At 44.1% G+C, this 23150-nt stretch overlaps 1 protein-coding gene across 7 annotated transcripts in view; it reads right to left on the bottom strand.

Moving 5' to 3' along the window:
* The window catches only part of ITPR1 (inositol 1,4,5-trisphosphate receptor type 1), a 345839-nt gene that overhangs the window by 307984 nt on the left and 14705 nt on the right, over nucleotides 1-23150 (bottom strand). For all 7 annotated transcript variants that reach the window (XM_043885522.1, XM_043885521.1, XM_043885519.1 and 4 more), the window contains exons 3-4: nucleotides 11122-11229; nucleotides 6637-6707 (exon numbers count right to left, since the gene is read on the bottom strand). In XM_043885522.1, coding sequence (XP_043741457.1) covers nucleotides 6637-6707; nucleotides 11122-11213 — 163 coding nt within the window. In that variant the 5' untranslated portion in view covers nucleotides 11214-11229. The remainder of the gene's footprint in view (nucleotides 1-6636; nucleotides 6708-11121; nucleotides 11230-23150) is intronic.

Raw genomic sequence — 23150 nt, forward strand, 5'->3', positions numbered from 1 at the left:
TGCCTGCCAATGCAGGAGACATGGATTCAATTCTTGGTCCGGGAAGATTCCACATACCCTGGAGCAACTAAGCCTGTGCTGAGCCTGTGCTCTAAAGCCCATGAGCCACAACTACTGAAGCCCATGTGCTCTACAGCCGATGCTCTGCAACGAGAGAAGCCACTGAAATGAGAAGTCCACGCATCACAACTAGAGAAGCAGTCCCTGTTCACTGTAACTGGAGAAAAGCGTAGGCAGCAATGAAGACCCAGGACAGACAAAAATAGATAAATAAATCCACAAGCCCTCCAAAAGATAGGCTAACTGTGCAAGCATTCTGGGACTACAGAAGAGTCCAATGAAAATGAAAAGACCTGAAGTCTGATTCTCAAGTTCACAGCCATGCCTTTAGATCCAGAGTGGTTTATCATAGCCAACCAACACACTCTTCTTCATCCTAGTATCATCTGAGACCATGATTCCTACGCTGTCATTGTTTTAAAGTGAACACATACTGAGCTATCAGGAGTCTTCAGCCAACATTTCACTCAGGAGACAGACCCTCATTTGCACTACAAATAGAATTCAAAGAACGCTGCAGGTCACAGATGGCATACCCCACAGCTTGCCCCAGTGACAGGCAAAAAGTTAAAAAATGCAATAAGTCAAAGCGTCCAAGGCTTCCATCTTCCTCATTCATACGGTCCCAAATTAAAGTTAAAAAGAGCTTGGACAGACAGCAGAGAAGTAATAACCTCATCTGTTCTCATTTAGAGACGGCAGGTAACAGGACCATGGCTTGAAGGAACCCTCTTGCTTCCGGAAGGGTCTGCGGGGAGAGGGAGAACCAAGCCCTGGGTTCAGGCCTTTGCAAGGGAGTTCTGGTCTGACTCGGACACTCACAAGCCATGTGATGCTGCGCAGGCTCCTCCACCTCGTCAGCCCAAAAGGCATCAGGCATAAAAGAGACACACCCTGGGCTGAGGAGGTGTTGCAAAGCTCAGGAGAGAACACTCATCAAGTGGCATCATCTACTTTGACCCAAAGAACTACTAGATAACAGGGGTGACTTTCGTACCTTACAGAAGGGTATTTCACCAGCTGGGCCCCCACTCCCTTATAAATAGCTGTCACGTAGACAACAAATCACTCTCAACACGTTCCTTGAAGATTTTAACTGTGAACTGGCACTGACTTCCTTGAGAATGGATCTTTCTTCCCTGGAGTATAAATGGCTGGTGCATAGGAGGTATTCAATAAATGTCTGTGGAATGAATAACAATCACTCTAAGAAGGGATATTTAACTGACCATGTTTCTCAGGGCTTCTGTTTCCTCATCTGTAAAATGGGAACACCCATATCTGTACCTCAGAGGAAGGTTACAAAGATTAAAAGAGAGAATCCACTGGGAGTGCCTTGCACAATGTAAATGCTCTATCAATGTTGATGTGACATGTGCTCAGTCATGTCCGACTCTCCGTGACCCCAGGGACTGCAGCCCACCAGGCTCCTCTTTCCATGGGATTTTCCAAGCAAGAATACTGGAGTGGGTTCTCATTTCCTTCTCTAGGGGATCCTCCCAACCCAAGGAATCAAAGCCATGTCTCTTGCATCTCCTGCATTGGCAGGTGGATTCCTTACCAATGCATCACCTGGGAAGTCCCTAGTGTTATTTATAATGTGGTACTGTTATTTATAATGTGGGTCTATTTCTCTGTGACACGTGTAAAGATTCCTGAAAGCCAGGGAGACTGTGTTCAAGTCATCTCACCTCTCTTCATCATCAAGGCCAGCAGCTGGAACACAGAACGACCTCAATGCTTGACTCATTTTCACAACACGTTAACACAGTGGATTACTGCACTTGAAACCAACTTTGATTAGGAGAGAAAGAGAAAATACAGAGGACAAGGGAGATGCTGAGCTAGAATATGCACACTTTCAGCCTGATCTCTGAGCTCTTCCCCAGTTCATATGAACCACCAAACGATATCGAAATGCTTCCTTTCTCCTCACCTTTCTCTGCCCAAGCCCCTCCCCACATCTTTAATTCTGAGTTACCATTCAAAACAGCTTCTCTTCTAAAACTAACCGTTTAGCTACAAGATTAAAAATCTCTCACACCTTGGGAACATTGATAGCATAGCCTCCGTACAAGATCAAGAACATGAGGTCAAAGTTAGCCTCTTGACCTAGATGGAGAAGATCAAGTTTTGAGGGCAAGAACTGGACAATTTCCCCGATCTGAAAAAAGGGATTACACAATAAATGTCATCATCACCATCAAAGCTGATCTTGTTTCCCAGAAGCCCCAGTTATTTCTACTCCAACAACACTAGAGGTTCAACTTAAAAGAGCAGACCTTCTAGGATGGAAATGGACAGTGGTTGTTAGCTTCCATCTTCTCTTTGTAGAAGATGCCAGCGTATTTAGGACAGGGAACGGATGGGTGGGAATGAAAAGGAAAAGACAATCCGGAGAAAGGAAATCACTAACCACAAAGTTTCTATTCCCAGTTTCAATCTGATGTTTGCCTTCTCTATTTTCAGACTATGGGCAAAATGACCCCCATGAGGAAGAAGAGAGATTCTGCCTTACCTTCCACTGACACGGGCGCTTTAAAATGGTACCACATTAACAAAAGGACTAAATTAATTGAATGATTCTACACATCAGTTCTCATCACTGAGAGGACAAGGACATGGTCCAGAATTCATTCAGATAATGAAAATGCCTTGGCTTCCATGAAACAGAGCTGCAGCCAATCTTTTCTTCCTACCAACAACAACGTCAGGGGCAGGAGATACATTCAAAGGAATCTCAAAGAAAGCAATTCACTTAGAAGTGTACTTTTACTCATCCAAAAGAAGCAAGTGTGTTCAACAGTTTAACTCATCAGCATCTACTGTGAAAAAATAACAGCTTCCAGTCACCTGAGCAAGCCTCATGTACCCAAGTACTCTGTTTGGCTCCTTAGCCATATTACCTTCCTTCCTATATCTTTATGAGGAAGGAATTCTTTTCCCTCCATTTCATAAGCAAAGAAATAAGTTCAGAAATTTAAGTAATCCATCAAGGTCACTCAGCTTGTATATGGAACACTGGGCCTCGAATCCAGGCCCATGTGGTCCATGTACACACTGCTACCCACAAAGCATTTAAAGACAAAAAGACGAACCATATATAATTATTCTCTTATCATTATTCACATACAGCTTCTGTCCCTTCTGCCACCACCTATGAGGATCAGGCTCTGTACTGAGAACTGGGAATGAAAACACAGGAGTAACTGAGGCTTCCCAAGCCCTTAACTAAGGACCATCAGTACTAAATTTGGAACATGCATTGGATCGTCACAATAACCTTTTGAGCAAGGGACTAATACCATCTCGCGTTTCACAGACGGGAAAAGCAAGGTTCACAGAGGTTATGCCATTTGTCCAGGGTCATAGAGCTAAGAAATAGCAGAATTTGGATTTGAACCCTGGAAGCCCAATCCTGCAGCCTACGTTATTAACTGCTAGGTTTACAGATTTCAAGAGAAGCTCCCAGAATTAAAACCCCAAGTCAGAAGCCACAGGGAGTACACACATCAATAGGCCTTTGGTTTCCATTTACTTATGATGGAAATGGCTCTCAATATAGGAAGTAACTTGGCAGGGAAGCAACAGCAAACTCAAATGACAAAGTGTAGCTTGGCTGATCGCTCAGGTAAAGGCTCCATCATTTTAACCAGCCACTTGCCAGCATCTCACTTTTCCATATGTGACTGGTAAATTTCAGGGTGCATTGGTACAGCAAGGAAATGGACAAGAAATGCCACCCAATTGCCCAACGCACCATTTCTAAACATCAAAATGACTTCAACCTTCAAAACAGATCTGTATTTGGAAAGGCAGTAATACCTTTCAAAAGAAACATCTTTCTATTTTAGAGAAAAATGTTTCAAACACTACACCACAATTGAAGGGCTGCTTTTTGGAAAACATCGCCCAGGTTCCAGGGTGCAAGAGACCTTCCAGTGGCCGCAACAGGAGATAGGTCAGGGCCCCACACCTGTGCGCAGACGGCCTCCCACTCACCACGAGGAATTTAGGCAGCCGTGACCTACATTCACAAGGCCTGCCACAAAGCATGTTTTGAACCAGATTTCCCACAAGTACAAAAAAACCTCACAACCTAGAACACTTTATTTTTAATTTATGGGGAAAGACAGTCAACAAATCAACTCACTGTCACATGACCACTGGTGGAACCAAGCCAGGCCATAAACAGAGTTTGAGTGAGTGAAAGTCACCCAGTCACGTCTGACTCTGCGACCCCAAGCCCGCGAGGCTCCTCTGTCCATGGAATTCTCCAGGCAAGAATACTGGTGTGGGTTGCCAGTTTGGTTCTTTGCAAATAGCCTCTACAGGACTGTCACTTTTATCTCAAAAAAAAAAAAAATCTTTCAATTGGCCACCAGATATACATCTAAGCACCAGGCACTTTTATTCTAGTGCCAGGAAAACACACATCTCTTCTGACTTCCTCTGGCTATGATCTTGTTTATTTTAATGTTCTAAACTTATATTCAGATAGCCACTGGTTAACTTTAAACAGTATGCTAACATCTTTCTCAGCTTCCTTTCCCAGCTCTCAGAGCCCAGTTGCAGAATAGGATAGGAGCTCACGTTGGACCCAGGCAATAGGCTCCACATCACTTCCACTTGGTCCCACCTGTAAAGGCACTGTGTGGACCAGCTTCCTGCTGCATAATAAAGCCACGGGTTTATAGCTCAGGCCCTAAGAGCAGTGGTTCATTACCTAGGCTGCAAGGGAGACTCAACCAGGGAGTTTTCAAAATATCTCAAATGCCTATTAAATGAGAATCTCTGGAGGTGGAACTCAAAAGTGGGTGTTTTTGAACGTCCCCCGGGTGATTTCTCAGCCCAAGTTGAGAATCCCAGCTCCTACTCCATCCATCACCAACTCTATGATTCCAGACAAGTTACTAAACCTCCACCTTCGAGGGCTTCAATCCCCTCCCAGGGGGAGCAGACCCCCTAGAAATGCTGGCAGAGCCCTCGGCACAGTATGAGTGTGGCCACACTCAATGCTGGCACAGAGTCCCTCATGCTTGGCTCTTTTAAATGGTAAAACTGCAGCACATTATATAATTCAGAAGGAAGGGCTTAATTCTACAAGTGAGTGATGGGATTATGATCATTGGATCAAATCTTTCTGCTGCGTTCAGGATTCTGATTTGGAAGGTGACATGGAGCAGGAACTGAGAAGAAAAAGGCAACAGAAGTGTATAGGCTTATGTTAATGATTTTTTTTCTTAAACGGACTCCCACCAGCCCCCTCCCCCAGGTGAAAACATGCTCCTGGCAGCCTCACGCCAACTGGATGCAGCACAACGTCAAACACCTTCCAAATGGCTTCTCTCCATCTGAACAAATGCCTCCTATTTTATTCTAATTTCTGGAGATTTTATTCAAAAACCTCAAACAGTTTCTAAATCACGTAAGAACAAAAAGAAGTCATGACTCGAAAGATACAATCTGCAAACAGCAAGGTTTAAACTCTCTGGGACAGAGGCCATCAATCAAATAGTTAACCCACTGGGTTCTCAGCCCTGGCTGTAAATAAAAATCACTGCCCTAAAAATGCCAGTGCCTAGCCCCCAACCTTGAGAGATTCTTTGTTTGGAGAGGGGCCCTGGGCAGCCACATAATTTAATATCTCTCCCAGATAATTCTACTACGTAGCCAGAGCTGAGAAGCGCTAACGACAACAGCAGCAAAAAATAACAACAAAATGTTTTTCATTTTAAGATACCAACTATATTTTAGACACCTCCTGCAATACACTAAGAGAAAGCAATGGCACCCCACTCCAGTACTCTTGCCTGGAAAATCCCATGGACGGAGGAGCCGGGTAGGCTGCAGTCCATGGGGTCGCAGAGTTGGACACGACTTGAGCGACTTCGCTTTTACTTTTCACTTTCATGCATTGGAGAAGGAAACAGCAACCCACTCCAGTGTTCTTGCCTGGAGAATCCCAAGGACGAGGGAGCCTGGTGGGCTGCCGTCTCTGGGGTCGCACAGAGTCGGACATGACTGAAGCGACTTAGCAGCAGCAGCAGCAATACACTAATCTACCTTCCATGGAAGACATTTAACACGAGAGGTCCCTAAAGAAAGCCAACAGTCAAGGCCACCAGGAGGAAGACTGCCCCATCTATGCCTTTTAACTCAAAAGCTAAGTGTAGTAATAGCCTCCAAGGTGAGGTATGTAAGGACAGCAAAGGTCCCAATGGAACACCAAGTTCCACTGAAATACCACATGTTCCTTGTGACTCAATCCATAAATCCTACTTGTTCAAACACAAGTATAGGGCTTTAAACTGAATTCGTGCTTACCAGCATGTATTCAAGTGAAAAAAAATGAAGGTCCTAATACAAGCCTTCCTGATCTTGACAATGAACTTATTTATGCCTTTTAAGAGTTCAGAAAGCCTGAAACTGGCCTCATACATCTTAAAAATATGTAGGCAAATAAACCTATGACTGACTTAAAAAAAAACCAACAACTATATCTACACACAGCAACAGACTTCATGAATTTTCAAATGAGGCAAGGGACCCACTCCGGAATGGTCCCCAACTTACCTCTGAATTTCTTGGGTGGATTGTTAAGGTCCCCGGTTTCTGGCTGCACAACACAACGGTCATCAACCAGGCTGCAAAGAGAAGAAAGATAAATGTTGCACCAAACCAAGTCTAAGAAAATAAAACCCTAAGCAATTAGGCAAAACTCAAATACTCAGGGCTGTTCCTATGTAAAACTTAGGCTGCCCTAGCCTCCAGCCAGAGAGTGAAACCTCCTTCAAGAGCCCAAGACTCTGCTTCTGCAATGGACACATTAAGCTACTGTTTTCTGTGGCTCTTTTCCCTTAACCGCATCCAGAAGAGACCTGAACATGTGTGTAACAGCATATATATGCTCAATCGCGTCCGACTCTTTACAACCCCATGGTCTGTAGCCAACCAGGCTCCTCTGTCCCTGGGATTCTCTAGGCAAGAATACTGGAGTGGGTTGTCATGCCCTCCTCCAGGGGATCTTCCCCGCCCAGGGATTGAACCTGCATCTCCAGCATCGGCAGGCGAGTTCTTTATCACTGAGACACCTGGAAAGCCCCAATGTAAGCTCAGCATGTACTAAAGCTCAGGTCGGACGCACAGCAAAAGGTCCTTGCACCCAAGCAATGGTAGCCAAGGGGCCCACTCCATGCCAGGCACGAACTAGGCCCTGGGATGTGAACATGGGTGGGAGGCAGGTCCCTGCCCTTTGGGAGCTCAAGGCTGGTTCATGCAGGAGCCAGAAAGACAAACTGACAAGGAGCATATAACCTATAGGCTCTAAGAGAAGAGGACAAAATACAGCCAGAAACTCACTGCACCTGAGGCTATCTGAGAAGCTGCCTGTGGAAGAGGTCAAACTGGGAACTACTGGAGACAGAAATAGAGGCGGAGGATGAAGAAGAAGGGAGCATTTTCAAGGGGAGGGAACCCTACATACACAAGCATGGGAGTAAGAGAGGACTTTGGAGCTTCAAAAGGACTAGTGGGGAAAGTGCACAAAATTACAGACAAATAGCCTGCCTCAAATTATATATAAAGACCCCATGTTTAAAATTCCAACTGATCAATCTGACTTGTACAACGCCTTTAGAAGAACTGATTTGTTTAAAAAAAAAAAAAAGAAAATTTTATTTGAACAGATGAGGAAAATTGAAGCTCTGAGGAGTTTACATGACTTTTCCAAGTTCCTAGAACTGGTATAGGCAGGATTAGCTCATTTTTCAAGTGGTCACAAAACCTGCTACCAGCTAATATGGTTTTCCAAGGGTTCTTCTATTAATTTATGTCTTATCCTAAAGGCAAGTTACCATTAAATAAACAGCCTTAACACTCACTGCTTCTTTTCCAAAATCTGCCAACACATCCTAAAATTCTTTCACACATCTTTTAAGATCCTAAATCAGAGTCCCTATCTTCTCATGAAGTCCCCAGGTCCTTCCTGCCCCAGCTCTCTTTGCCTGGCCTCTGTCCCTCCCCGCCACTCCCCATCTCACTGGGCTGAAACACAAATGATACACTAGGTTAACAAGATCCTTGAGGGCAGAAAGCTTGCCTGCTTTGTGACCCAGAAGGTTCCACCCTTCACCCAGGGCCAGTACACTTCCTAACCAGGCTGGGGACTCAGTATCTATTTAGTGGATGAATTGAAGTGTCTAGAATAGTCCACTAGCAACTTGCCTCCTTCGGCTCTAAGACATAGGCTCCCTTCATTAACAAGAGGGATCGTGTGGTCACAGCCTCAACGTTCATGCACAAATCAAGGGCAGAGAGTGTATACATAAAGCCCTACAAACCGTGAGCCCCTCCAAGTATAAATAAGGAAACGCCACCAGATCTAATATGTGTAGGCAGGAGCTGGGGATAAAGGTGGGGAGTGGGGTGGCGTGCCTTGGAAGTCAACGTAGGGCTTGGTAAATTAATCAAGTTCTCAGACAAGGAGGTATGGGTAGGAGAAAGGGTCCCAGTCTAGGTTAGAAGAAAATGAACTGTGGATGGCCTTCAGCCACCTGCTAGCAGCATGCCATGGACTGTACCATTTCACTCCCGCTGGTCTCAGGGTCCTCATCTGTAAAATTGAAGAGTTGGTCTCATGGATTCCCAAGTAGGGAGATGTTCATGAGCCTTTTTGTTTCTTAAATATAGTGATACCAAGTGCCCATCCTCCCCCGGCCTACTAAAGCCGTGTTCCAGGACGGGATCCAAGAATCTTTATTTTCACAAGTTTCGCATGTGATTGAGAAGTACTTCTCTTGACACTACATGCCACACACTTGGGCTTTCCAAGGCCCTAGGTGAGTTTAAAGTTCAGTGAGTCAATAAAGCCATTTGGAGGTAACTTTCATCTATATAAATGGGACTGGGTTACATAAATAGCGCTGGATGCTGATTCCACAAAAATTGGCAGTCACTCATCGTCATCCACAAGTAGCGCTCCATAAATGTAAAAAATATGAGAAGGAAAAAGAGGTCAAACTTTATTTTCCAAATCCATTTCTACACCTCAAGTATGTGCAGAGAACCAGGGGAATAAAATATTCATCTAAAGGAAAGACTAGAGCCCAAAACTTAATATAAAAAAAAGAGGGGTCATTCTCACGTTAAAGGGGAAGACCTTATTATCAATTTGTTCACAATACTTACGGAAAACTCTTCCAAAGCTCTGTACCTCATAGGAAATCTAAGAGGAGATGCTCTGGAAGAAAAAGAGGTACTAAGATTTTAGGGGCTGGCACAGTGGATTCAGCAAGTGACAGGAAGTGAGCCTAGGTGACTGGAAAGGCAGCGGCACCATTGAAAGAAATTAGGGCCACAGACCAGAGATGGAGCATAAGGTGGGCCTGAGGCTTAACAAGGTGTTCAGATAAGAGTTGCGGGCAGGCCGTGAGGATGGGGGTGAGCAAATTTAGCCAGAGAGGCGCGGTCAGCCAAGCTGGGAAGGGGAAGTTGGCCCCTCCAAGGGCAACTGTTAGAAGCACTGGTCCTTAAGTTCTCAGTCTTTGCAGCTATGAAACCCTGGGTGGGGGACTTCACCTCTCTGATGCTCAGAGATTTCTGCCCACATAAATAGCAGTAATGATAATGCTAACTTACGTAAAAAGCTGTCTGGGGATTAAAGGGATGGTGGATGTACAGCACATAGCACAGAGCTATAAACACTGACAGGATTCATATAGGGAGTTACCGCTGCTACTTACTATTGCAGAAAAATAAGACGATGCAAGATTCAACTAGAGATGGAAAAAGCAAGGAATCAGCCAAGAAGAAAAGAAGGACAACAGAGAGGCACAGGCAGCAGGACTCTGCCAAAAGCTACAGAAGGTATCTTGGACAAACTCCGGGAGATGGTGAGGGACAAAGCAGCCTGGTCTGCTGCAGACCATGGGGTCTCCAAGAGTCAGGCACGACTTGGTGACTGAACCACAACAGAAGGTATGTTATGAAGGGTGGGTCTTTAGTATAAAGAGATTTTAAAAAGGCTTCGGATCACTCATTTTTATTGGACGACTTTTGAAAATAAAATCTTTATTCAGAGAGATCCAGCTGAGCTATAGAATTCTTTACCTGAAATAACTTGTTCCTTGAGGCTGGAGTGACTGAATGAGTGCCTGGGAATACACTTTACAAAATACCACAGAATCAGCATACTTTAAATAGGAAGTCTGATTAAAAGGATGGTTCTGGCTGCTGTGACAATGAGGTTCTTAGAGAAATTGTTGCCTTCCTCCCCCGCCCCCACATTTGAGACCAGCTCTTGCCAAACACCACAATGCCACCCACCACTCCTTTTCATGCAAAGACATTACAGACCATGTACAACCCTTACAGAGATAACCACCTTCACTCCCCATTCTGCCTGTGTCTGCCCTTCGGGACTAATTCACCTCTCATTTCCTCTTCCAGACAATAGGAGGAGGAGAAGAAGGCAAAAGATAATCAAATGAATACATTAGGGACTGTATTTATACAGACTTGGGGGGAAAAAACAACTGAAGAAAGAACAGAACACCAGAAATCTGATTTAAAGAACTTGATGCCATTTGTAACTTTCAGATGCACACAGCGATGTGAAGCGGAAAAAGTTCTGCCTCAAAGAAGAGAGAGAAACACCTGAGACGTTCTGGTCTTTACTTGTACAACAAACAAGTCACCATTTAAAAATAAGAGCTTTTACAAAGCGAAAGCACTTCCCTGGGGTCCGTAAATACTAACATGAACATTCATCCCATACACTGTGCACTTTCCCTCTGACATATGAAAGAAGAGGCAATTATAATAACTCTGAATTAAGTCCTAACTGATGAGATTTCACTCTTGCAGAAGTGATGGGCAAATGGCATTTTTGTATAAGAGGTTAAACCTGGCTATTAGGAGATCTGATATATGTGATTCTAACCATCGCTGGAAAAATCAAATAAAATGGGAACATGCACGTCCTAGAAAAATCACCGTGTTGAAGGTGATGTTCTGATGGCTTAAACAAACCCTGCCACACAAGAAACCAGGTGCTCTTACCCCAAGGTGCTAATAAATCCATTTGTCGATCCTTCGGCGTACAGAGAACAAATGTCTCCGATGTGTAGGAAACTAGACATCTTGTCAGACATGTCTTTCTTGAGAATCCTAGACAAAGTAAAATATGCAACATTATTAGAAGGAAAGAAATGTTCGGGGCGGGACGGGGGGTGGGATAGTCACTGAGAATTGGCTTAGCTCAATTTTCCAAAGCATTCTACTTACAAGTCAAATTTAAATCAGTGTGTGACAGGCAAGCAATTCGCCGAGCCAAGCAGGACATATGCAGCCACATTTTCCCCCATCCATCCTTTCATTTCAGGGTATTCCAACCACAGTAAGGCTTGTTTCTAACAAAACCATGACTGAATCCAATTCTCCAAGTTGAAGACCCTCAATAATAAATAGTGAATATAAAGACTGCAGGGAAGTCTGCCAAGAGCTCTGCAATGATTAGGAGCTGGAAAGTCTGACTTAGGAAACATTAACATGCTCAATCTGCCTCAGGGAATGTTCTGGCAGAAGGAAACACCTGGTATAAAACTTGGGTCCGGCCGGGCCTGGGGCTGAGGTACCAAAGGAACAGAATTAATATGAGGAAACCTAGTAATAAATACCACAAAGCTCTAGAGGCCTTTAAAGAATTCAACTACCTATACACTTCATGCAAATGCTATTCCATTGTCTTTCCTTCTCTTCCTTCACCACAAAACCCATGCAGAGGGAGAAAGACTCTCAGCACCTGGTCCAAACCATTCCGACGCAGCTAAGAAGAATGAGGCTGCAGTCCCTTAAGAACCTTGGTCAGGAACACACACAGCGCTAGAATATGTTCATAAATTCAGTAAATCTCTGCACAGCCCAGTAATCACTACACACACAAACACCACACACAAATTATCAACAAAAATACTGACATGACTCATAGAAAGAGCTTTCATCAGGGCCCTAAATATTGAGGAGTGGGAGTCAATTATAACGAAATCTAAACTGACATTTACAACACAAGCTCAAGGACTTCCCTAGCGGTCCAGTGGTTAAGATTCTGGGCTTCCACTGCAGAGAGCAAGGGTTCGATCCCTGGTTGGGGAAGTTCAGAGCCGACGTGCCACACGGTGTAGTCACAAAGTAAAAAGAAAAAACAAGCTCAGTTCTGTGCCAAGAGTGTGTGCTGGCGTGGACTGCAGTAGCTCCTCATCATTTCCTCAGGCACCTGGAGTATATATGTTTAGGGTCACCTCGGTCTTTCCCAGACCTCCCTTCCGAACCCAGGCCCCCTTAAACATCCTTGCCCATCTCTTTACTCCAGTTTCCCTGCCAGAAAGCATTCACCCCACCATGCCACAAGACTTGGAATGGCGTGGAAAAGTATTCTCTCCTGAAATTGCTTTCCGGGTGCCAAGTTTTCTTTTCAGAAGAATTATGCCTCAGTGATCATCGGGAAACCTCAAGAAGCATTTCTCCTCCCTTTGCAGGAGTGGCAGGTATTGAAAACAAACCATGAAAGAACCTCAGTTCGCTGCTTGTGAGAAACAGCGAGGAAAAACTCATTTATCCTTCCAGCAGCCAAGATGCTGCAAGAGATAAAGAGCACTGCGTTGAACATGAACTTATGCAGAGAGATTGCACACAACTGAGAACACAAACTCTCAAAACGAAACAGCCAGCATCTCTAGACCTTGGGGAAAGATACAGAGACAACGTGCAGAGACACAGCTCGCCACAGCCCACTCTCTGAAATCGAACCTGTCATCCTGTCATTTCTTCTTAACTGTGTATTTCACACCCATAGGCAAACCGATTTTTTAAAACAGTGGTCCTCAACCTTTTTGGCACCAGGGATCGATTTTGTGGAAGGCAATTTTTCCATGGACCAGGGAGGGGAGAGGAGGGAACGGTTTGGGGATGATTCAAGCACATAACATTTATTGGGCACTTTATTTCTATTGTTATTACATTTGTCATCAGGCATTAGATCCCGGAGTTTGGGAACCCCCGTTTTAAACAACATCCCAAAAAGGCACCCAAAACAAAACCACTCGCGGACATTAGTATTTCGCTTCTGCACTTATATTTAAAAGTCTTATAAAGGGTAAGGAAGTCAGTGTACTTCTGGGACTGATTACTGGGAAACCAGTTCTGTTTGAATGTTGAGTCAGACCGAATCTGTATCTTCACACTAGAAACTTCCAGAAGGATCCAGGGACAGTGATGAATGCAGGCGAGCAGATACATGCTCGGGAGGAGGGCAAGGGTCTTGTCTACTGTGACTGAGTCTCTCCTGGCCCTCTGAATCAATATTTGGCCCCAGTGGAGACCAGGCCGGGAAAGAGCAGGATGCCTACTAGTCTCTGAACTTTGATCACAACCTGGTCACCTTACTAGAAGTTTCAGGTCCTGAATGGGAAGCAGTGGACACAATTCAGTGTCCTGGAATGACAAAGCATGACATACTCAGTATTGCTTGCATTGATAATTGCAACAGAAGTCTGGGCGCCAGGCCCATGCAGCAAGGTTTTGCATTGCCACCATTTCTAATAATAATGGCTAGCATTTGGCAAGCATAATCATGCCCACCACCGGGCTGAGACCTTTACAAATCTTCTCAAATCCTCAGGACCACAGCATGAGGCAGGAACTACCACTATTACCATTTTGCTGTTGGGAAACTGAGCTGCCAAAAGGCTAAGATGCCCAAGACATATGTAATTAACAAGTAGGAAGGCCAGAGTTATAACTCTGGTCCACATGACTGGTAAACAGAGCTGTTCATCAATGGCGATGCCTGGAGCATGGATTAATGTTAACCATTCTTTTGCCTGGTGACAACATTAAGGAGAACTAATTTTCTTTTATGTGCACAATTCTATTTGCTAATTTTTCTTTGGTATTTCCTAATTTTTCTGTCACTGCCACATAATACCTTGATAAGTTAGGGGGGGAAATGAAGTTTCTTCTTCCTAATCAACATTCTTATTAAGTAGATAGTTGAACAAATAAACTTCAGGCATACATTTCCTCCTGAAAACGTGGGCTAATGCATCCACCACAGTTAATGGTCCTCAACTGAGCAATCTGCCAGGCATCCCAGTTAAAAAAGAGGAGGGTGGGGCAGGGACAGATTCTTCCCCAGGGTCCCAAACAATGGGTAGCCTCACAAAGGACCAGGCAGCCCCTCTCTGGTCTGGTGGGAAGCCTTTGGAAGGTTCCCCTCATCTACCATTAGCCAAGCGGAGGAGGAGAAGAAGGATGAGGAGGGGGTAGAGAGGAGGAAGGAGGGGCACGGCCATCAGGGATGTCCTGGAACCAAACACCAGGAGAGTCAACAGAACAGGCCTCTGGGGTCTGGAGGGGAGGAGGTAGAAAGGCATCCTGGGAGCCATCCTCTGGATGACTTCCTGTTGTTCAGAGGCAGGATGGGAGAGCCTGGACCCGTGGTGCCTTTGAACTCCTCATCACTGTACCCAGGGCGCCCGTGCCACTCACACAGAGGCTGGGGATCACCTAACGGAAGAACAGCTGGTACCACCCTGCCCCTGAGCTGCAGGACCCTGGTACATCCGACACCTAGGGCTCGCTGCTAAGAAACTCTCAGTTGGTCAGCAGACATCCATGACAACAAGCCCAGGTGGTCAGCTCCAGAGCTCCAACCATTTCCCTGTCCACTAGCTGTTATTTCTGCCTGATTTTAGGGCTTCAAATTGCTTTCAAAATTGTGAATCACTATGTGGTACAACTGAGACTTATATAATACTGCAAATTAACTACATTTCAATTTTTAAAAATAAAAAAAATTCTTTAAACTTCTCCTGTTTGGTTTAAGAAAATAACTTCTGGGTATGCAATGCACAACGTGACAAGTGTAGGCCATAGTACTGTATTGTATATTTGAAAGTTATCAAGAGTAGATCTTAAAGGAAAAGATCTTAAAGGAAAAAAAAACTGTATAACTGTGGTGCAGATGTTAACTAAATTTACTATGGCGATCATTTTGTAATAGATACATACATCACATCATTATGGTGTACACCTTAAACTTATACAATGTTGCACACCTTACACTTATACAATGTTGCATGTCAAATATCTCAATAAAACTGGAAAAAATTAATAAATTTTAAAAAATCAAATTCAATAAAGGAAAGGATCTCCTGCATAAGAAATCAGCAGGGTATCACACAAATGGACTCTTTTGTGTCCTATGACGACGTATTTTTACTTTAAGGAAGGTAATTATCCTGCCTAATTCACCCCTTGAGAAAAAGCTGAACAATGTAGAATTATACTGAAATTCCCAACCACAGAGCATTCTGAACTTTCCAAATATACAAAATCATAGAATAAAGGTCGGAAGCAACCCTGCAAACCCTGTAATTCCATGTCTCGCCCAATAATAGAACTACCCCCACCCCTACCCCACCATGTCGCTTAAGGCATGGTTGTGTCTTCTGTGTGGACACCAGCAATGAGGCCTATCCTAGGTTCAAACAGGTAGTTGGCAAACACTCCTGTCCCCACTCCTCCCACACAATGACAAGCGCCTCCCAGAATTTCTGCTACTGATCTGTCTTCTGATGCTCCAAGATCTCTGAACACGTGAACACTCTGATTTCTCCTTGAGACGTGGCTTCTTGTCAGCAGCCTCCCGCATTCCTGACACCGCCTAGTTTCAGGAGCCAAGGTTCCAACCCTCTTCTCTGTAGGGCTTCCGGCCAGATCCACACCTTCCCTAAGCCTTACTTTTCCCATCTGTAAAAGGGGGACAAATAGAGTGCTTCCCTCAGCAGGTGGTCATAAGGCTCCATGAGATCACCTTTATAAAGCACCTGCTGATGTACTCAGTTGGCCAAAAAGTTCATGCGGCTTTTCCCGTAAGTGCTTATGGAAAAACCCGAGTGAATTTTCTGGCCAACCTGATATCTGGCAGGAAGTTAAATCATGCCATCCATGAAAATTATCAGTATTTCTAGACCACCTCCACCTCCCGCCACTGCTCTGACCAGTTAATGCACCTCCTAAAATAGGCTTCTCCCAGAGAGGCTTGACCAGGGTAGAGAAAGGTGGATCACTCCAGCCTCTGTGCTGTCCGCGGGCAGATGGATCTGTGGCAGGTTTGCTGAGCCTCACATCACCCGCTGGCCCAGCTTCAATTCACTGTCCCCTGAAACTGCTCCCTGAGCAGAGTGGAAAGAAACGGGATGCTGGATTCTACGTGTTAAGAAAGGTAGGAATAAAAATGCTCCGATTCAGAGATCCCCTTGCAAGAGATCCCCTTGCAGAATCGGGTGGTGGTCCTCCGATTCTGAGGTCACACAGCCTGTGTTGCTCTCGGCCTTTCCTACACCTCCCTGGTCGTCTTGTCCATTCTACTGCCCCCAGTGGCTTCTATACCACGAAGAGCCACACATCTGTATCTCCTGGCCAAGAGCTACTGGGGTTCAGCTCCAAAATGCCCACAGCATCTCAATGGACCAAAAAGAACTCACCCGTCTGCCCAATCTGCTTCTCCTCCTGCACACTCACATCATCGGCCTCCACAAAGTCTGGGGGCACCTCCCATCCTCTCTCACCTTATTCCTATCACAGGACTTCTGCCCGTGCTGGCCCCTCAGATTCAGAACACACTCATGCCTGTTCCATCTCTTGCCCTAATAAAAGTCCAGATCGGTCTGGGATCTGTTTGGCATACCACTGCATTCCTATCACCAGTGCTGACCACGTGGTAGGTGCTTAGTAAATATGTCAAATATACGAATGATGACATTTAAATGAACATCAAATCTTACTGATTTTAAGCTTGGATATATTTCTTGAAGCCTCTACTTTTTAAAAATTCCTCTGCCCACCCCCCAAATCTCAGGCAAAATCATTTCTCAATTGGGCTTCATTCTGATCTTTTATTGTTTCATTTTTTAAAAATTTTTATTACAATATAGTTGCCTTACATCATTGTGTTAGTTTCTACTACGTACTAAAATGAATCCGTTATACGTATACATACACCCCCCCTCCCATCGGGACTTCCTTCCCATTAACATCACCACAGTACCTTAAGTAGACTCCCCAGTGCTACACATTGGGAATACGTTCTCACTAGTTATCTACTTTATATACAGTATCAAAAACATATATACGTCAATCCCAATCACTCAATTCCTCCCATCTCACCTTTTCCCCCTTGGTGGCCATATATTTCTTCCCCATGTCTGTGTCTCTACTTCTGCTTTGCAAATAAGATCATCTATTCTATTCCTCTCTCTCACCTCCATTATTCTACACGTACAGCCAGCATGACCTTTTAGAAGCATAAAGCAGACCATGTATTCTTCTGCTTAAAACCTTCCCAAGTCTCTTCAGGGCACTCCATAATCCGGTCCCTGTCTATCTCTTCCTCATCTCTCTGGACTCTCCCCACTGCTTTTACCCTCAAGCACTGACGCATTTTTCCAGATTCCCCAAACATACTGTGTACACATTCTGCTCCCCAGGTGTTGGCATCTGCTGCTCCAGCTGCCTGACACTCCCTGTGACCCCCACCTGTGGCTAACTCCCAGTCACCTTTACGGTCCCAGTTTGATGTCACTGCCTCCTGGAAGCCCTCTCTGACACCCCAAGTCTGTGTTCTATGTTGGCAACACATTTCTTTATATAGCATCTCAATTACACCATCTGGGCCCACTCCCACTGTGCGAAAATCAGATATTCACTTGTTTGCTAGTTTACCTGTGTTCACCACTAGACCATGAGGCCAGGAGGGCAGGGCTTCCCTGGTGGCTCAGTCAGTAAAGAATATGCCTGCAACGCAGGAGAACTGGGTTCGATCCCTCTGTTGGGAAGATCCCCTGGAGGAGGGCATGGCAACCCACTCCAGTATTCTTGCCTGGAGAAGGCCCATGGACAGAGCCTGGCGGGTACAGTCCGTGAGGTCACAAAGAGTCAGACTCGACTGAGTGAGTAAGCATAGCACAGCCCAGCCGTGAGGGCCGGGACAGCAGAATTATTCGTTCCCACTGCTTCCCAACCTCTAGCACATTGCCTGGAACGTGTAAGCAGTCAAATCTGGGTTCAATGTACTAGAGCGTCAACTTATCTGCTGCCTAAAAGAAATTACGCTGTTTCTTAGGGGATTGTTTTTCTAAAACTAATTAAAGCCAAGTTTATGTTGTTGGATCAAAAACAGAGAAGAAAGGCCTCTTGGCCCTTTCTTTCTTTCCAACAGATTTCTGAAACGCTGGGAGCCAGAGACAAACGTCTAATATCTATCCCTGGAAAGAAGTACCTGTCTCCCACTGACCATCCCTTGGTATGTTCAAAAAGGCTAGAAACATCAACCTAGAATACCTGCATTCAAATTCCATCTTCATCAGTTACCTGCTGTGTGTGCTTAAGCAACTTATATAACTTCTGAATTTCAACTCCCTTGTGCATGTTTAAAAAAATTAAGTGTGTGTGTGTGTGGGGGGGAGGGTAGCATTCCTATCTCTCATCAGGACCCTGCCTCTCATCAGGGTTATCACGAGGGACAAACCAAAAACCCCGCACGAAGCGCTCAGACCAATACCCAGCCTTTACTAAGAGCTCACTTTTTTTATTTTCAAGTGAGACTGCAATGAGAACATTCACTTTTCTTCCTTTGAAGTCTTCCCTCCCTACTGCCTATAACTTGTGATTCTCCTACTTGATAGACCCTTCTCACTCTGTCAGCACTGCTGGAAACATACCTGAATAAACACAAGTCCCAAAAATGTTTCAATCCTCTGCAGGCCCATCAGGTGGCTGACACTCAGACAGGTCATCCAAGGTCCTGCTTCTCGGCCCCCAGATTTTCAAAATACCTGAGACAGCCAGACCTCAACTCTGCTTTCCCTTCCTCTAACATCAAACCAGGCCCCTGCTGGAAGAGGGGTGGGGGTAGAAATCTCTTCAAAGGAATGATAATTCAATATTTAGAACCTTCTTCCACTTCGGTGTTGAGACAGCCTAAAGCACAGCCTCATCCAAAAAGAAGTATGTTCATTTCATTTTAAGCAGTTTAAGACAGATTTGGATTCCTCTTTTTTCTTTTTTTTTTTGCTAAAAGCTTTGTGGTAGAAACTCACTTATTGTCAGTTCTTCCATCTATTTCTACTGTACACACTTAATTAATGCCTTATATTCATTTCTCTAAAAAAAAATAATCATCATCTCAACTTTCGCCTACTCACAACTCAAGACTTGAAAACTTAGCAACTTCTGAAATGAGACCAAACTAGAACACTTTCGTTAACCAAGAAGTGAACTAAGGTTATCACTTAAACCTCAAGGGTGGGTGGGCAAAAGAGGAAATCAGAATCCTGACCTCACAGCAGTGAACAGACCCCCAAACCACAAACTCCCCCATTTTTATTGACTGCAGAAGCAAGCCTTTCGTATTTCACTAAGATGAAGCCACCTGATCTTTGGGACTAAACAGCCTTTCGGTCATCAGGGGACAAAAAGAAACCCACTGACACTGCCCTTGAGTTCAGCCTTTCCAAAACAGGAGGGATAAGTTAGGAGTTTGGGATTAACATATGCACACGACTATATATAAAACAGATAATCAACAAGGAGCTACTATATAGCACAGGGAATTCTACTCAATACTCTGTGATAGCCTACATGGGAAAAGAATCTTTAAAAAAAAAAAAACATGGATATATATGTATAAGTGATTCACTTTGCTATACACCTGAACTAACACAACACTGTAAATCAACTATACTCAATTATAATTTTAAAATAAATTAATTAAAGTCTGGCCCTTCCAAGTTCTGGTATCAGGCAGAAAACCCCTCATATTGCCTGCCCTCTTCCTTCCATCACTCACTTCCCGATGACCTGTCCCATGTGCTATACTGACCACTCACCTTAACTGTGACAATCTTGTACACATCACCCAAGACACACGCAACCTCCTCCCCAGAGGTCTGCGTTTGCACTCATCTAGGGCTTCCCTTGTGGCTCAGCTGGTAATGAATCCGCCTGCAATGCGGGAAACCTGGGTTCAATCCCTGCATTGGGAAGATCCCCTGGAGACGGGAAAGGCAACCCAGTCCAGGATTCTGGCCCAGAGAATTCAATGGACAGTATAGTCCATGGGGTCGCAAAGAGTCAAACACAACTGAGCAACTTTCACTTCACTACCCTTCTTAAACACTGAAATTGGCTAGCACGGACTATCTCATGTACTTCTAACAGCTTCTCCCTGAAACTTTTAACACCATTTGTGAGAGAACCCACGGGCAATAAAACTTAAAGACAATCTAACTTCTATCCTACAAAACAACTTCATCTGAATCCAGAAGCTTCAACCGCCACCAAGTAAGGGGTTGTAGAGTAACAGCCATTAAGGAAGTTACATCTGAAGCGACTGTTTTCAGACACGGAGAGGAACCCACGCTTTCTCATTGTTTAATGACCCCTCCCACTACAGAACTTCTGGACTGGTTGGTATAATCTTGCTCATCTAAAAATAATGAACACAAGCACCACTGACTTCCAAGTTCTCAATGTTCCTTTGCAATGCAGGAGGAGCTTTAGCTGGGAAGCAACTTTGTTTTTGCAAGAACAGCTTAAATGCATTCCCGTGCATTTATGTCTGAATAGAAAGCTCTGATACAATACCCAGACTTAGGGACATTCAATTGCATCCTGCCACTTAAGCTTTCAGCTTCCCCTCTCAAATGTTCCATGCCACCACCCAACCTTCTGAAAAACCTACCTATTCTGTAAGTGGTTACCTATCCTACCAGTGGCTTTTACTGGTGCCCCAGAGACTCCTAAGCGCTCCCAAGACCCTTTCAGAGGATCTCCAAAGTCAAAACTATTTTCGTAAGAACACCAAGGTGTCACTGCCTTTTCTCATGCACAGTGGAAATCTCCAGAAGCTGCAAGACATGTGATGTCACAACAACTGGAGGCAGAGGCAGGTCTGAGCTCAGTTACCTTCTGTTAAGCTAGATCTAAAAGCAATTTGGGCTTCCCTGGTAGCTCAGTGGTAAAGAATCTGCCTGCCAATGCAGGAAACGCGCGTTTGATCCCTGGGTCCGGAAGATCCCCTGGAGGAAGGTATGGCAACCCACTCCAGTTTTCTTGCCTGAGAAATCCCATGGACAGAGGAGCCTGGCGGGCTATACAGTCCACAGGGTCACAAAACAGTTGGACACAGCTTAGCAACTAAACAACAACAAAAGCATTTAAAAAAAAAAAGTAAAATAATGACACTCTTCTCACTGAATTTTTGTTTTGGAAAATATAATTACTGCCCATAAAAAAATATGTTACTGTATTAATGTGCAGTAAGTTTACTTTTCATATTATCTGTGAATTTTCTATGTGTTCATTCTGAATATTATAAATACAGATTGGTATAACTTATGTCAATAGAAGCTCTTTGCGGTCCTCATCTATTTTTTTCTTAAATTAAGAAAGTATGAAAACACATTTACAGGAGACCTGGAAAAATACAGAACAAGGTTACATATAGTTCCACTATAATTATTTTTAAGTAGATAAGATCTTTAGCTGGAGTTTCAGTATCAAACTCTCAAAAATTAACAGAATGAATATACAGAGAGGTAGGATACAGGAGACCTGAAAACCAATTCAACATATCCTCAGTTAATTTTTAAGCATCAAAACCCAAAAGTTTGAAAAAAATGCCTCTACCAATTTTAAGATTTACTCTGGCATTGGCTGGCTGTGCAGTGAGGAGTCATACAGCATAAATATGAAAAACTGGATAGAACAGGATTAAAATGCAAAATATACAACTTAATAGCCAGGGCTTTAGACAGGATCACTTTATTTGAAACCTAAATCCTTTTTATTCAACACATGGAGTACCTATACTACATATTAGCCCTACTCTAGGTGCTAAAGATGGAGAAGGCAATGGCACCCCACTCCAGTACTCTTGCCTGGAAAATCCCATGGATGAAGGAGCCTGGTAGGCTGCAGTCCATGGGGTCGCTAAGAGTTGGACAAGACTGAGTGACTTCACTTTCACTTTTCACTTTCATGCATTGGAGAAGGAAATGGCAACCCACTCTAGTGTTCTTGCCTGGAGAATCCCAGGGACAGGGGAGCCTGGTGGGCTGCCATCGATGGGGTCGCACAGAGTTGGACACGACTAAAGTGACTTAGCAGTAGCCGATGCTAAAGATGTAGGTCAAATGAGACAGTCAAGGTCCCTGGCTCTCATGACATGCATATTTTAGTGAAGACAGTAAACAAAAAATAAAACAATCAAGTCAAACAATGATAAGTATTATGCAGAGAATTAAAACTGTCACCCAGTTATGACTGGTCAGAGAACAAGTTGAGACATGCAAGTAGGATCTGAAAGTCAAGACAAAGGCAGTCATGCAAAAAAAAAGAAAAAGAAAAAAAAAACAGGCAGAAGAACATTTCAGGCAGAGAAAATAGCTCTGTACGATACAAAGGCCCTATAGCAGAGCAGTGTTTGGTAAGTTCATGAAACAGACAACCAGCCACAAAGTTGAGAGCATTAATGGGGAAAGGAAGGAAACTACTGGGTAAGGCTAGAGGAAAAAAAAGAAGCCAGTTCCAGTGGGACTTAACCAGGGTAAAACGTGCGACTTTATTACAACTGTGATGGGATGTTTGTAACCTTGACCAAATCATTATACTTACTCTTTCTGGGCCTCGAGTTCCTCATCTACAGAATGGGGATCATAAAATTGTGTTGAGGATTAAATGAGAAAAAGGAAATAAATGGACTAAGCACACAGGAAGCAAAACAAAGGAAACATTTCTATTTGCTGTTTTGCTACCTAACATTTTCTGATCTGTTCTCTTTTCTACTCTCATAAACCACTTATATTAAACTTTTTAGGGCTCATAATCAGTTGACAATCAGCCTATCAACCAGCAAGTCCAAATGAACGTAGACAAGGGGACACATTGAGACATGGCGTTTATCTGAATATGCCAATGCCGATTCCAGCAAAAGGTTCTCCAGCTATTTCAAGTAAGACTGGAACCAC

The sequence above is a fragment of the Cervus elaphus genome, chromosome 24 (assembly GCF_910594005.1).
Source record: "Cervus elaphus chromosome 24, mCerEla1.1, whole genome shotgun sequence".
Lineage (NCBI taxonomy): Eukaryota > Metazoa > Chordata > Mammalia > Artiodactyla > Cervidae > Cervus > Cervus elaphus.